Source organism: Phoxinus phoxinus (assembly GCF_949152265.1).
Source record: "Phoxinus phoxinus genome assembly, chromosome: 4".
Lineage (NCBI taxonomy): Eukaryota > Metazoa > Chordata > Actinopteri > Cypriniformes > Leuciscidae > Phoxinus > Phoxinus phoxinus.
In genome coordinates, this window is record NC_136879.1 from 4,447,509 (window position 1) to 4,460,998 (window position 13,490).

At 42.8% G+C, this 13,490-nt stretch overlaps 1 protein-coding gene across 2 annotated transcripts in view; it reads right to left on the minus strand.

The window, feature by feature from the left end:
* Positions 1-743: 743 nt before the first annotated feature.
* The window catches only part of ift80 (intraflagellar transport 80 homolog (Chlamydomonas)), a 39,116-nt gene continuing 26,369 nt past the window's right edge, over positions 744-13,490 (minus strand). For both annotated transcript variants that reach the window (XM_079609010.1, XM_079609009.1), the window contains 7 exons: positions 13,255-13,390; positions 12,987-13,134; positions 11,950-12,121; positions 5,941-6,030; positions 5,695-5,867; positions 1,699-1,822; positions 744-1,148 (listed from right to left, as the gene is read on the minus strand). In XM_079609010.1, coding sequence (XP_079465136.1) covers positions 1,038-1,148; positions 1,699-1,822; positions 5,695-5,867; positions 5,941-6,030; positions 11,950-12,121; positions 12,987-13,134; positions 13,255-13,390 — 954 coding nt within the window. In that variant the 3' untranslated portion in view covers positions 744-1,037. The remainder of the gene's footprint in view (positions 1,149-1,698; positions 1,823-5,694; positions 5,868-5,940; positions 6,031-11,949; positions 12,122-12,986; positions 13,135-13,254; positions 13,391-13,490) is intronic.

Sequence of the window (13,490 nt, forward strand, 5' to 3'; positions counted from 1 at the left end):
AACCGCCACTGATTGTAGAGTACAGTGAGCATTAGCAGTGGTCAACTTATGGTCAGGCTTATAAGTGTAACTATCCATACGTAAGAGCAATTGACTGGATAATATTGTTATCAACACTAAAATGCAAGAAAACATTGAAGATTTATCTGTAAGATCCTTATTCATATCCCCAAGTCTATTCGTCCCTTCTTCTTTGCCTTTTAATGACGGTTGGCAAACCCACTAGATGGCGCCACCTACTGCACGACACCTGCGTGACAGCGTACAGGTGAAACTGGAAAAATGAGAATATGGTGCAAAAGTTCATTTATTTCAGTAATTCACCTTAAAAGGTGAAACTAATATATTATATAGACTCATTACATGCACAGTGAGATATTTCAAGCCTTTATTTGTTATAATTTTGATGATTATGGCTTACAGCTTATGAACACCCCAACTTCAAAATTATAATATTGTGAAAAGGTTTTCATAAGCGGTCCATAATCATCAAAATTATGACAAATAAAGACTTGAAATATCTCACTTTGCATGTAATGAGTCTATATAATATATTAGTTTCACCTTTTAAGTTGAATTACTGAAATAAATGAACTTTTGCACCATATTCTCATTTTGTGGAGATTCACCTGTAAAATAAGGATAGCTGATATGGATCAGATAAACGATTACGGCTCAGGACATCCCTACTTTTTCTACTTTCACTGATTCAATGTGCATGGAATAATTTTCTGGATTATATTTAGATTTTCACAATTTGAGCTTTATTTCAAATCTGAATTTGTTGCATAAACATAAATCAAACTTATGTTATACAAAAACAACTTTTTACAAAATCTTCATGAGATAATAATATATAATAACAGCCGAGCGAGACATGATGCCTGTCAATAGGCTGATGTGTAGCTTCCAGGTGCTGAGATATGAACTCTGAACAGTGAGTGTTGAAGAGTCTGACTCTGTGGATCAGTAATGGCTGCCTGACTGGGATCCAGACCTCAGTTTACCTGAACTATGCTAGAGGTGTGTGTGTGTGTCTAGCGGCGAACAGACACACTGCTTCTGATGGATGAGCTGGCTGCTCTTTCCCGCTCTTTAGCAAACTCCATTTCGATTTTAGCCTGGATCTTCTCCCAGTCTACTTCCACCTGAGCACAAGCAGGGATGAAGAAACATTACAACATAAAACACAATAAAAGCCAGAATTCTCTGTGAGGACTTCAATCCATCAATAAACAGTGTGTGTGTGTGTGTGTGTGAGTGTGTGTGTGTGCTCTTGTTTATGTGATTTATGAGGACACAAATGTGTATAATGACGTGTATTACACTGGTATACTTAAACGTGGTTTATGAGGACATTTGAGTCCTCATAAAGAATCATGAGTCGTCATAATTCAAATACCGGTAGCTTAAAAACATAAAAAACTATGTTTTATTAAAAATTTAAAAATGCAGAATGTTAGGGGACAGAATATACAATTTGTACAGTATAAAAACCATTACGCCTATGGAATGTCCTCACAAGTGTAGCAAAACAAACGTGTGTGTGTGTGTGTGTGTGTGTGAGAGAGAGAGAGAGTGAGTGTGTGTGTGTGAGAGAGAGAGAGAGAGAGAGAGTGTGTGTGTATGTGTGTGTGTGTGTGTGTGTGTGTGTGCGTGTGAATAGTGCTACAGATAAGAGCATGCAGGTGAACATACTCCCTCAGAGTACTGCAGGAATCTCTTGTTGGTTTCCTGTTTGCTGAAGTCCTGCAGGAACTTCCGTCTGTGAGCAAGGACCGTGTCCACGTGGGTTTTATACTTCACTGCCAACTCCAGAGCCCTGTGAAGAGAGACACGCATGAGTACGACACACACACACACACACACACACACACACACACACACACACACACACACACACGGACCTATATGGAGCTAAATGAGTCTCAATAAAGATAAATGCACACACTACATTCACATATGCACACACAGGATTCATACATGCACACACATGATTCATAAATACACACACAGGATACACAAATGCGCACAAAATTCACAAATGCACACACAGAATTTAAAAAGCACAGAAGATTCACAAATGCATACAAAATTCACAAATTCACACAAAATTCATAAATACACTCACAATTCAGAAATACAAACAAAATGTACAAATGCACTCAAGATTCAGAAATGCACAGGGCAAGATTCAGACGTGTATTTCTGATGCACACACAAATATATATTGATTTACAAACTGCTTGCGGTCTGTGAACTTCACTGCATTTGTGTGTGAATTTTGAGACTCCCTTGACTTGGCTCGACACACAAATGCCTTTTTTTAAACAGGGAATGATCAGCAACCAATCAGATATCTCCCTTGGTTTAGCCAATCACAAGAACGCACCCCGCGTGGGGGATTGTTTACTCATAAGCCAATCACATGAATGCGTTCACACAGCGCGAAATGCATGTGGCACGGGCGCGGTGGAGTTCTGTCTGTCAGTTGGTTGAGACATAGACATCATATAGATAGACGCCCTATCGACCGCTACTGTATGGGAAGCCAAACAAACCAAAAGTGGGACGAGACAGCGGGGGTTTACAGAGCTCGCGCCGCGCTGACATGTCATCTGCGCGGTTCAATGGTCCGAGCCGCGCGAACAATCCTCACCAGCGCTGCACTGATCAAACAGCGCAGCGCAAACCATACATGCAAATAAATGTACAATAAAGAAACCCCAGCTTCCTTACAAAAAATTGGTTCTCTGCTGAAGTTTAGGAGTTTTTCCCTACAGAAGACAAAGAAGAAGAAAGACAAGATGAAATGCATACATTTCTTATGTTTATTATAGCTATTTCTTCTTCTTCCCTCCCAATCAACCTGAATACACACACACACACACACACACACACACACACACACTATATATATCGCCTATATATAGTCTAAATAGTATTCAGGTTGATTGGGAGGGACACTTTTTCCAATTAATCTCAATAGCAAAAAGTGTCCAAATCACACTGAATTCACCCTATAAATCAATATCACAAAATATCAATAACATAAAATTGATCTTTAGTTTTAACATTTTATTCAAAATTAACAAATGATTATGGAATTCAGACATAAAAAGCTTAAAGTCTACAAATGATGGCTGAATGCAAAACTTACTAACATACATTACCTGAACATGTAAACTGTCCGATATAATTTCCAGAAGGTTGGCGTGCTCCTCAAGACGACTACGAAATTGAAAGTCATTGAAGTTTCTGCTTTGTACAGCTCTTTCCGTAGCCTCTATATGTGCAGTTCTTCAAAGTATCGACGCACAACACTACTCTTTACTAACAGTATTAAATAGCTATAATAAACATAAGAAATGTATGCATTTCATCTTGTCTTTCTTCTTCTTTGTCTTCTGTAGGGAAAAACTCCTAAACTTCAGCAGAGAACCAATTTTTTGTAAGGAAGCTGGGGTTTCTTTATTGTACATTTATTTGCATGTATGGTTTGCGCTGCGCTGTTTGATCAGTGCAGCGCTGGTGAGGATTGTACCATTGAACCGCGCAGATGACATGTCAGCGCGGCGCGAGCTCTGTAAACCCCCGCTGTCTCGTCCCACTTTTGGTTTGTTTGGCTTCCCATACAGTAGCGGTCGATAGGGCGTCTATCTATATGATGTCTATGTCTCAACCAACTGACAGACAGAACTCCACCGCGCCCGCGCCACATGCATTTCGCGCTGTGTGAACGCATTCATGTGACTGGCTTATGAGTAAACAATCCCCCACGCGGGGTGCGTTCTTGTGATTGGCTAAACCAAGGGAGATATCTGATTGGTTGCTGATCATTCCCTGTTTAAAAAAAGGCATTTGTGTGTCGAGCCAAGTCAAGGGAGTCTCAAAATTCACACACAAATGCAGTGAAGTTCACAGACCGCAAGCAGTTTGTAAATCAATATATATTTGTGTGTGCATCAGAAATACACGTCTGAATCTTGCCCTGTGCATTTCTGAATCTTGAGTGCATTTGTAAATTTTGTTTGTATTTCTGAATTGTGTGTGTATTTATGAATTTTGTGTGAATTTGTGAATTTTGTATGCATTTGTGAATCTTCTGTGCTTTTTAAATTCTGTGTGTGCATTTGTGAATTTTGTGCGCATTTGTGTATCCTGTGTGTGTATTTATGAATCATGTGTGTGCATGTATGAATCCTGTGTGTGCATATGTGAATGTAGTGTGTACATTTATCTTTATTGAGACTCATTTAGCTCCATAGACCTAGGGTTGGGAATCGAAAATCGATACCAATTCTGGAATCGAATATTTGAGGTCAGGAATCGGATACTTGTTATAAAACGCACTCACAGAAATATTTTAATGTGATTTTAAACCATTCAAGCGTGAGACTCTGTTTTCTGAGCTGCAGGCACGTGTGTAACTGTATATTGGATCCGTGCAGCTCTTAAAGTGACAGCGGCCTAATATTCCTGCTGCCGTCTCTATAACATTTATAACGTTAGTTTGTGTACATGAATACCTGAAAATCTTAAAACACTGTGATTGATAATTTTTTATTTGTTCTTTTTTAATTACTGAGTGTCTATTGTCTTTAATAATGCTTGAAATGTATATGTTAAGTCTAGTTGATTTCCTAAAGTATTTTTAAACCACAGGCAAACATTCCTTGCGTGAGTGATCTTTAGCCTGTGTTTTGTTCATGATATTCAGCTACACTAAATGTTTTGCAATAAGACTGAGGGCCAGATGTACGTACATTTGCGAACGCAGCATTAATAGCGCCATGGCCAAGACGCAGAAAGCGCTTGATGTGAAACCGCAGTGTGTGTGTTATGTGCCAAACCTGCAGTTCATCAGGTGATCAGCACCTGTCCCCCCCACTATACTGTAAATGAATGGGCCTCCTCTCTTTTCATCATGCCATGACTGTTTGAAATGATCCTGATGCCAATAATTGTAATGTAGTGAGGAGTTTAACAACGGCTGGAATGTGAACGCTGAGTCGGAGATTCGATGTCATCTCTGATTTCCTCCAGTAACTGTAATATTGCGGAGCTGCTTAATTTGTAACACTTAATGATTTCGTTTTCACTCAACTGAAAAAGTGTGATTCTTGTGGCAAAAATATTTTCAGCTCGTCTCCTTAGCCGATGTCTTCGTCTTGCTGGGATTACTGCTGCCATTTCACCAGGAGGCGTACGCCAGGAAACCCGCTTCCTGAGTTACACCGGCTTTTTAAGAGGCGGAGAATTTTCAGTGCAAAATAGAGGCGCGCTTTCACCGGCTTTTTCTGTACATAACGCGGAATACATAATTAGGTGCAGTTTAAGCTTCCCCTCCCATCTCTTTATGTGACACTCCCACTTTCCCCTAGGATCATCCCATGAATGCGTATGCATGACACGAAAAGCGCATTTTGCCATTTTCAGTTCCCGCGACAGGCAGTCTGCGCGTTCATCTCGGTGCGTCCCGTTCGTACACAGCTCGCCATGGTTTTATGCGCACTTTGCAAAACAAATACGCCTGAAGTGGGCGCAAAAGCGTTAGTACATCTGGCCCTAAATGTGAATGATATCTACATTTTTTTTTTTTTCCACCTCATTGGGTTCGAAATTAGGAATCGATAAGAATCAAAAGATACCCAACCCTACAAGGTGTGGACGTGTATCAGTGGCGGCGTGCACCTGTCCCAGTTGTAGAGGTTGATGTGGATCTGGATGGCGTGATACGTGAGGTTGGCCTGCAGCAGACTGGCCTCGGCCTCCTGCACGTAACCGCTGAACAGCAGGATGTGTGCAAGACACGAGTCCTTCGACGGCAGATCCTTTATGAAGTTGATGTACTGCACCTTATCAATCTAGCAGAGACAGAGACGAGTGTTAAAGAGCCTCTGATGCGAGACGTTCTCCCACAGTAGTGTGCAGATTCACCTCTCCAATGGCTGCATACGCCACTTCTGCTGTGCTCAGCTCCCGATTGGCCATCGCCAGACCTGCCAGACACGACCAGAGCACCTGATCCTGAGAGAGAGAACAGCGTCAGGCACAACCAGTGCTGCAACTCTACACTTTAGCTCTGATGATAGTCACACTCACTCACAGATGAAACATCACTGAACTCACTTCAGCTGGACAATGACGCTATTTTCTTCAAGATCTGCTGTACAGCAGAAACAAACTTTGTTGCATCATTTTCCTGTTATCACTGTAAAGCTGCTTTAAAACAATCTGTATTGTAAAAAGCGCTATACAGCCTAAATGAAGGTGACTTGAGTTGACTTGATAGTTTTCTGTTGGTAAATTAGCAAAACACAGCCAGCGAAGAGAGTTTGTCAGCTAAATTAACAGATAAATTCATTAGTGTTTGGTCAGAAGCTTGGAATAATTATGATTTTTTTATGATCCTTCAGAAATGATTCTAATATACGGATTTGCTCCTCAATTATTGTTGGTGCTCCATTATTAATAATGGTTATTATATCAAACTGCTTCATATTTTTGTGGAAATCACAATACAATTTTCAGGAATCTTTGATGAATAGAAAATTCAAAATAACAACCCCGACGCTTGAATGATCTGGATCCAAGGATTTAGATATTTTGGGCATCGAGGCTGGAGAATTTGAGGACTCGGCACCTCATTCTCCTGCCTTCGAGTAGCTGCTGGAGGTAGTGACCAGAGCAATGGCCGAATTAAACATCGATTGGCCATCAGAGGAGCAGGAAACATTGAAAAAAAGTAAACTAGATTAACGTTTCCTGCAGGCTCGGTCACAACCATTGAGTCGGAGCCTCACGTTTTTCACTGATCTCCACACTGAGGTGTCGAGATCGTGGAACAAGCCGTTCTCATAACGATTATCGAGCCCAAACGTCCATATATTAGTCTATTTTGGGTATGAAAGAGAACGGCTATGGGGTGATGCCGCGGGTGGAAGAGACACTGGCATCATATCTTTCGATGCTGCGTCATCCCTTAAGGCTCCGGCGCTGCCCTCCAAACCCTGCCGTACTACATCAGCATTGGTGGGCAAAGCATATAGCGGGCTGGTGCATGCCTGCACACGATGGGGATTATGCAGGCATACCAGGCCAACCTCATGAAAGAAATGGATGACAGTGGGGAGGTCGCCCTCGATGACATTAAAGGCAGCATTGGTAGCCACGGAGAGACACCTGTGATTGAACCAGTCGGGCATTGGGGAGAAGGACAGGGCCTTCCTCCTCGATGCCCCGCTTTCGCCTTCTGGCCCCTTTTTGGCGACGCAGTCAATACTGTCGCCGAGAGGTTTCAGGAGGCGAAGCGACAGCTTTTAAACAGCTGATCCCCTGCCAATGTTTCAGATCTCATGCGGCTGCTGCCAGGAAGCAGTCCCACCAGCCAGCCGCCAGCTCCTCGCACCTGCAACAGCAGACCAAAAAGGATGGGGGGGTTACGTCCTAAGGAGATTCAAATTCAAGTGGTTAACCATACCTATTTATCGTGGGTCAAATCAGGTCCGAGGACTGGTTTGTCACGATAGATCTGAAAGACGCTTAATTCCATATATCCATCCTTCCCCATCACAGAAGATTCCTGAGGTTCGCTATCAGGGGAAAGGCGTACCAATATCGGGTTCTTCTATATGGCCTAGCATTGTCCCCTCGGACCATCGTGAAATGCATGGATGCTGCTCTAGCTCCACTGAGACTTCAGGGCATTCAGATCCGCAATTATATCGACGACTGGCTCATTCTAGCACAGTCAGAGGAGATGGCGGTTCGGCATCGAGATGTCGTTCTACGCCATCTGAGGTGCTTGGGGCTGAGACTTAGTGTAAAAAAGATTTCACTAATTCCTCAACAGAGAACTACATCTATGGGGATGGTATGGGACTCAGTTACGATGCGGGCACAGTTGTCTCCTGCTCGTAAACACCATTTCTGACTACAGTCACCAGTTTCAAGCTAGGCCAGGCCACAACTGTCAAACACGTTTTTAAAGGGTTCTGGGGCTCCTGGCAGCAGCATCCAACATAATACCTTGGGCTGCTGTACATGAGGCCCCTACAGTGGTGGCGCAGGACCAGAGGGTTTTCCCCAAGGGGGAACCCATTTTGCACGATCAAAGTAATGTGCAGGTGCCTTTGTCCTTTGGTCATCTGGAAGAAACCATGGTTCCTTTCCCAGGGCCCTGTGTTTGGAGCACTGTGTCAGAAAAAGATAGTGACTACAGATGCGTCCCACACAGGCTGGGGAGTGGTCATGGAGGGCCACTACACCAGAGGTCTTTGGAAGGACCATCATCTTTCATGGCACATCAATTGCCTGGAGATGTTGGCAGTGTTTTTGGCTCTGAATCATTTCCTTCTGGACCTCAGAGGCCATCAAGTTCTAGTTCGAACAGACAATACGTTGGTGGTCTCATATATAAATTGGCAGGGGGGGCTGAGATTGCGCCCTATATGCAAACTGGTGCATCAGGTTCTTTTGTGGTCCCAGGTCAAACTACTCTCACTCAGAGAAATGTTTATTCCCGGGACAAAAACGTGGGGGCAGACATCCTGTCGAGGCAGGGGCTGAGGCCCGGGGAATGGAGACTCCACCCCGAGACGGTGGAGTTGATGTGTAGGAAGTTCGGCCAGGCGGAAGTGGATCTGTTCGCCTCTCACGAGAACACACATTGTCCGCTTTGGTTTTCCCTCACGCATCCAGCTTCCCAAGGTACATGCTTGGCCAAGGCAACGTCTGTACGCATTGGGTCTGGCAGCACAGGGTCAGTCTGCTTCTAGGAGCCCCGTTGTGGCCGGCCTGAGTATGGTTTTCAGACATCATAGCACTTCTAGCAGGCCCTCCGTAGCAAATCCCAAGCATGAGGGACCTTCTTTCTCAGGCCGAGGCGTCAATACACCACGCTCGGCCAGAGCTGTGAAAGCTGTGGGTCTGGCCTCTAAGGGGGACCAACTCGTAAATGCTGGTCTCTCAGCTGAGGTTGTTGAGACCGCTCTAAACTCTAGAGCCCCCTTTACGAGGAAACATTATGCCTTAAATGGAATGTTTTCAATTTATGGTGCAGAGATCATCAGCTGGACCCAGTTAACTGCCCAGTGGCTTCAGTACTGGAGTTCCTCCAAGGTCTCTTCTCTGATGGGCTCTCCCTGTCCACGCTTAAGGTCTATGTGGCGGCCATAGCTATCATCCACACGCCTTTAAGTGAAGGCACAATGGGGAGAGACCCACTAATAGTACCTTTCCTTCGTGGAGCTAGGAGGGTGAGGCCTGTTGTCCAAGCCCTCTGGGACCTGGCAGTGGTTCTTGAAGGGTGATCCCTGGCACCCTTTTGAACCCATTGACGAGGTGTCTGAGAAATTTTTATCCCTGAAAGTAGCCTTCCTGCTAGCCATCATATCAGATATTTCCACAAACATATGAAGCAGCTCAATTATTTTCAACACTGATAATGATCATAAATGTTTCTTGAGCATCAGATCATCATATTATACTGATTTCTGAAGGATCATGTGACACTGAAGACTGGAGTAATGATGCTGGAAATTCAGCTTTGATCACAGGAATAAATTACACTTTACTATATATTCACATAGACAACAGCTGTTTTACACTGTAATAATATTTCACTATTTTTACTGTATTTTTGATCAAATAAATGCAGCCCTGGTGAGCAGAAGAGACTCTTTCAGAAATAATAATAAATCTGAATTATTCCAAACGTTTGACCATTAGTGTAGGTAATATAAACTAACAATTACCAGTTCTCTACCTTATATTAATACATTCTGTTCATATTAATTTCTATACGAATACATTTTTAACATAACTTAGCATAGATAGTTTAAAAAATGCTGTAAAAAAAGTTTTTACTTTTGTAACGAATTGAACTTTATTGTGAGGTGTCACCAACTAAGCATTTTATTCCACGGCCATTTAATGTTTAAGCTTTATTAAAAAAAAATATTTATATTAGGGTGTTACTCCATATTGTGATGTCACAAGCACAGTGTTATTGAGTTCCTGACAGAACAACCGCTGCCATCTACTACAACACTGCCCTCTACTGCACAGAGACAGAGCAACATACCTCCTCCTCGGGAGCACAGAGACGAGAGGAGAAATGACAACCGTAAGAGAGACAGCAACACAACTCACAAAAACCCATTTTACATATTAACACACACACACACGCACGCACACACGCACGCACGCATGCTGCGTGACACTGTAGACACAGTAGGCTCACAGGAATGAATTCCTTATAGTCAGTTATTAAGTTACCAAAATTGTTTTCTGAAATTATGAAAACCAGAGCAAGGAACTGCTTCTTCTTCTTCTTTTTTATTAAATAAAAAATAATAATAGCCAATCAAAAAGTATATTTGATATAAAAAGTTAGTAATGTCCAAAACTAGAAAAATAAGTTTAATAATCATGAGAAACAAAAACGGTCCAAGAACAGATCCTTGAGGTACACTTGGGCTGGGTAAAAAAATGTAATCGATTTTCATTTTTATGAAAAAATGATTCAGTCTTTTAATCTATGCTCTATATTCATTTGGCGTGACTCTCACAGTGCATTATGGGTATTCTGTTTATGTTATATAAAGTACATTATGATAGATACTTTGCTTGTTACATATACATGCAACATTTCCGTCGTAAATAAATGATAAATGTTAGCTAGATTATGTGCATTACCTCTAGCGATATATGTTTATGCTAAAACATAATACAATAATGGTTTGTATTTTAATATTCCGTGTCATTACGTGTAGTGAGTTTAAGTTTCGCACTTCAGAACTTCCGTTATAGGAGAACTCCGGTCAATTTTAACATTGAGCTCATTTTTTTTGCGTGATCATAGGTAACTAAACCTATGCGCGTGAACTCGACAATCGACTACTTTGGACTTCGACCGAAAACAGGAACTAAATACATGTATGTGCGCTGGCTGAATTAACATCATTTTTATTCATATCTTTCACATCTACTGCAGTCAGATTCACTCGTGTTCACTCTGAAGGAATCACTCAACATGGCTGGGCACTTGTAATGACACATCAAGGATGATAAGAGAAATAAAAGCAGGTTTAAAACGTGCCCCATTCAAGTCAATAGGGTGCAAATTTTAAAAAGAGGATAACACGGTGTAGGCAACACCGATTTTTGTCGTTGTTCTCTGTATTGACAGCACTCCAAATTTACAAAAAAATGAGCTCAATGTTAAAATTGACCGGAGTTCTCCTTTAAGGGAACATAGTGAGCAGCGATGCTTCCTGGTTTTCACGGTGCATTGTGGGACTTTTTAGGGAGCAAATGTTTCAGTGCACTGGTAGATTTTCAGCCCTTAACAGGACAGTTCGGTACAATGGAGGGAAGAGCAAAACAAAAATGCAGAAGGCAATTTTTTTTTATTGTGCATGTCTCCGGCTGTAGCACCTAGTGTCTCTGCCCTGAGCATCTGCAACAGCCTGAAGTGTGTAAAGTAAGATATAAACAGTAAACAGTTTGCCTCACATGTGGACGGGATGGCATGTTGTAACGAGGTTCGAGTACACACAGCAAATACGTGAAGCCAGGTTCCTCTACGAGTGAATACGGGTGCACTGAAGCTGTGCCGTTTCAGTTCAATACGAATACATGTACCGTTCCACCCCTAATAGGGGGACTTTAAGATAACTGACTCCCTGATCAGTGCCCAGACTACTGAACCAGGGAGCTGATTGAGACGCAGAGTTCAGCTCCAACCCTAATCAAACACACCTGAACCAGCGAATCAAGCTCTTCAGGAACACTTGGAAATCACACTGGTGTGAGCTGAAGCATGTTGGATATAAACTTTGCAGGACAGTGTGGCTCCCGGAGCAGGGCTGAAGACCTCTGGACTGCAGTATATTCTCTGTGTCTGTTTCCCTCACACAAGAGAGCGCTCCCTGCTCCACTGACCTTAGCGAAGCGGCAGATGCGGAGGCCGTCCTCCCAGCGGGCGCTGCCGGTGTACTCGTGCAGTAAGGTCGGGTACGGGGACACTGCGGTGCACACCAGAGAGCCGTCCACCCGTCTGACAGTCACCTGAGTGCCCACATAGCTCACGATCTGAGGAGAGCGACTTAACTCGCTGCAGAAGACAGGAATCATCAAACATCACACACAGTTTATGTGCAGTCTCCTAAAGTCCTCAATTACTACTGGGCTCCTAGAAACACACACATCACCACTGGCTATGTTAACATGCACAACTTTTGTTTTAATCAGACTGAATTAATTGCGATTGATGAATCTGAATGTAGTGTTTACATGAACGCTAAACATGTGATCGGGTTGATGTGCGCGTTTATATGTCTCAAGCTTCAAATCTGAATAGATAGTTTGACATGCGCACACTGCACACATATACAGAGTTTCCCGCTGTTTACACATAATAACTATTCTCCTACAGTGGCTCTTTATTAGTTTTAATCAGCAGACTTCATATTTATCCATTTCTGGTCATAATTTGGAGACAATGAACCGTTGTGCCGCTGCTTATATTGATCACGCAGTAAACATGTCCAGAACCGCCGTCTGTGGATGAGAGTCAGAAACAAGGACTGGTGGCCGTTGTCCTGCTCCACTTCACAGACACTGAAGAGCGAAAGGAGAATATTAGGATGACGGGACACTCGTTTATATCACACTTTATTCACCAGGAAGAACAGCTCGTTCAGCGCGTCATTCGTCATTACGCTATTTCTACACCTCTGCACATGCGCAGTCCTTTCAGTCTCAGTTTTCAGTCTGATCAAGTGTTCACATGTTCTCTCCATCGGGTTAGAAAAGGAATAAAACCGCTCTTTCAATCGGATCGAGCTCAATCGGATCGGTTAAGGTGTTGAGCCGTCAATTCAATAACTAATGGATTATTTGGTGGCATGTAAATGTAGCCATTGACTGATGGTTATGACTGTGCATTTCAGATCTGAGTGAAGTTGTAGTGTGTGTACCTGCTGTCCTTGCTGAAGATGGTTTTGGGGAGCAGGTCTTTGTCCACAAACACCACACTAGGGTAATACCACACCGTGAACTGGTTGTCCTGGATTCCACACAGGATGTTAGCAGAGTCGTTCCAGGCCACAGTGTCAACCATTGAACCTGGGCAAGAATTACAAAGATTCCATTCAAATGAATCAAACCTTAATACAGATGCTTGACTGAATTCAGAGCGACTTCACCAGAGACAGACTGCCATAGAGTTTCCTTCTGGATTCTCACCGATCTTATAGATGCTGTGAGCTCGGCCCAGCTTTCTCACAGAGGTCAGGTGGAGGTCACGGTTCTTATCGATCAAAGCGATCCTTCTGTCATTAGACAGGCCACACTGATCCAGTGCGACTAACACCACCTCTATCTAAACAGAGAGACAAGCAGAGATATGTCACTTAAGCGGGACCCATTATGCAAAATGCACTTTTACAAGGTGTTTGAACATAAATGTGTGTTGGCAGTGT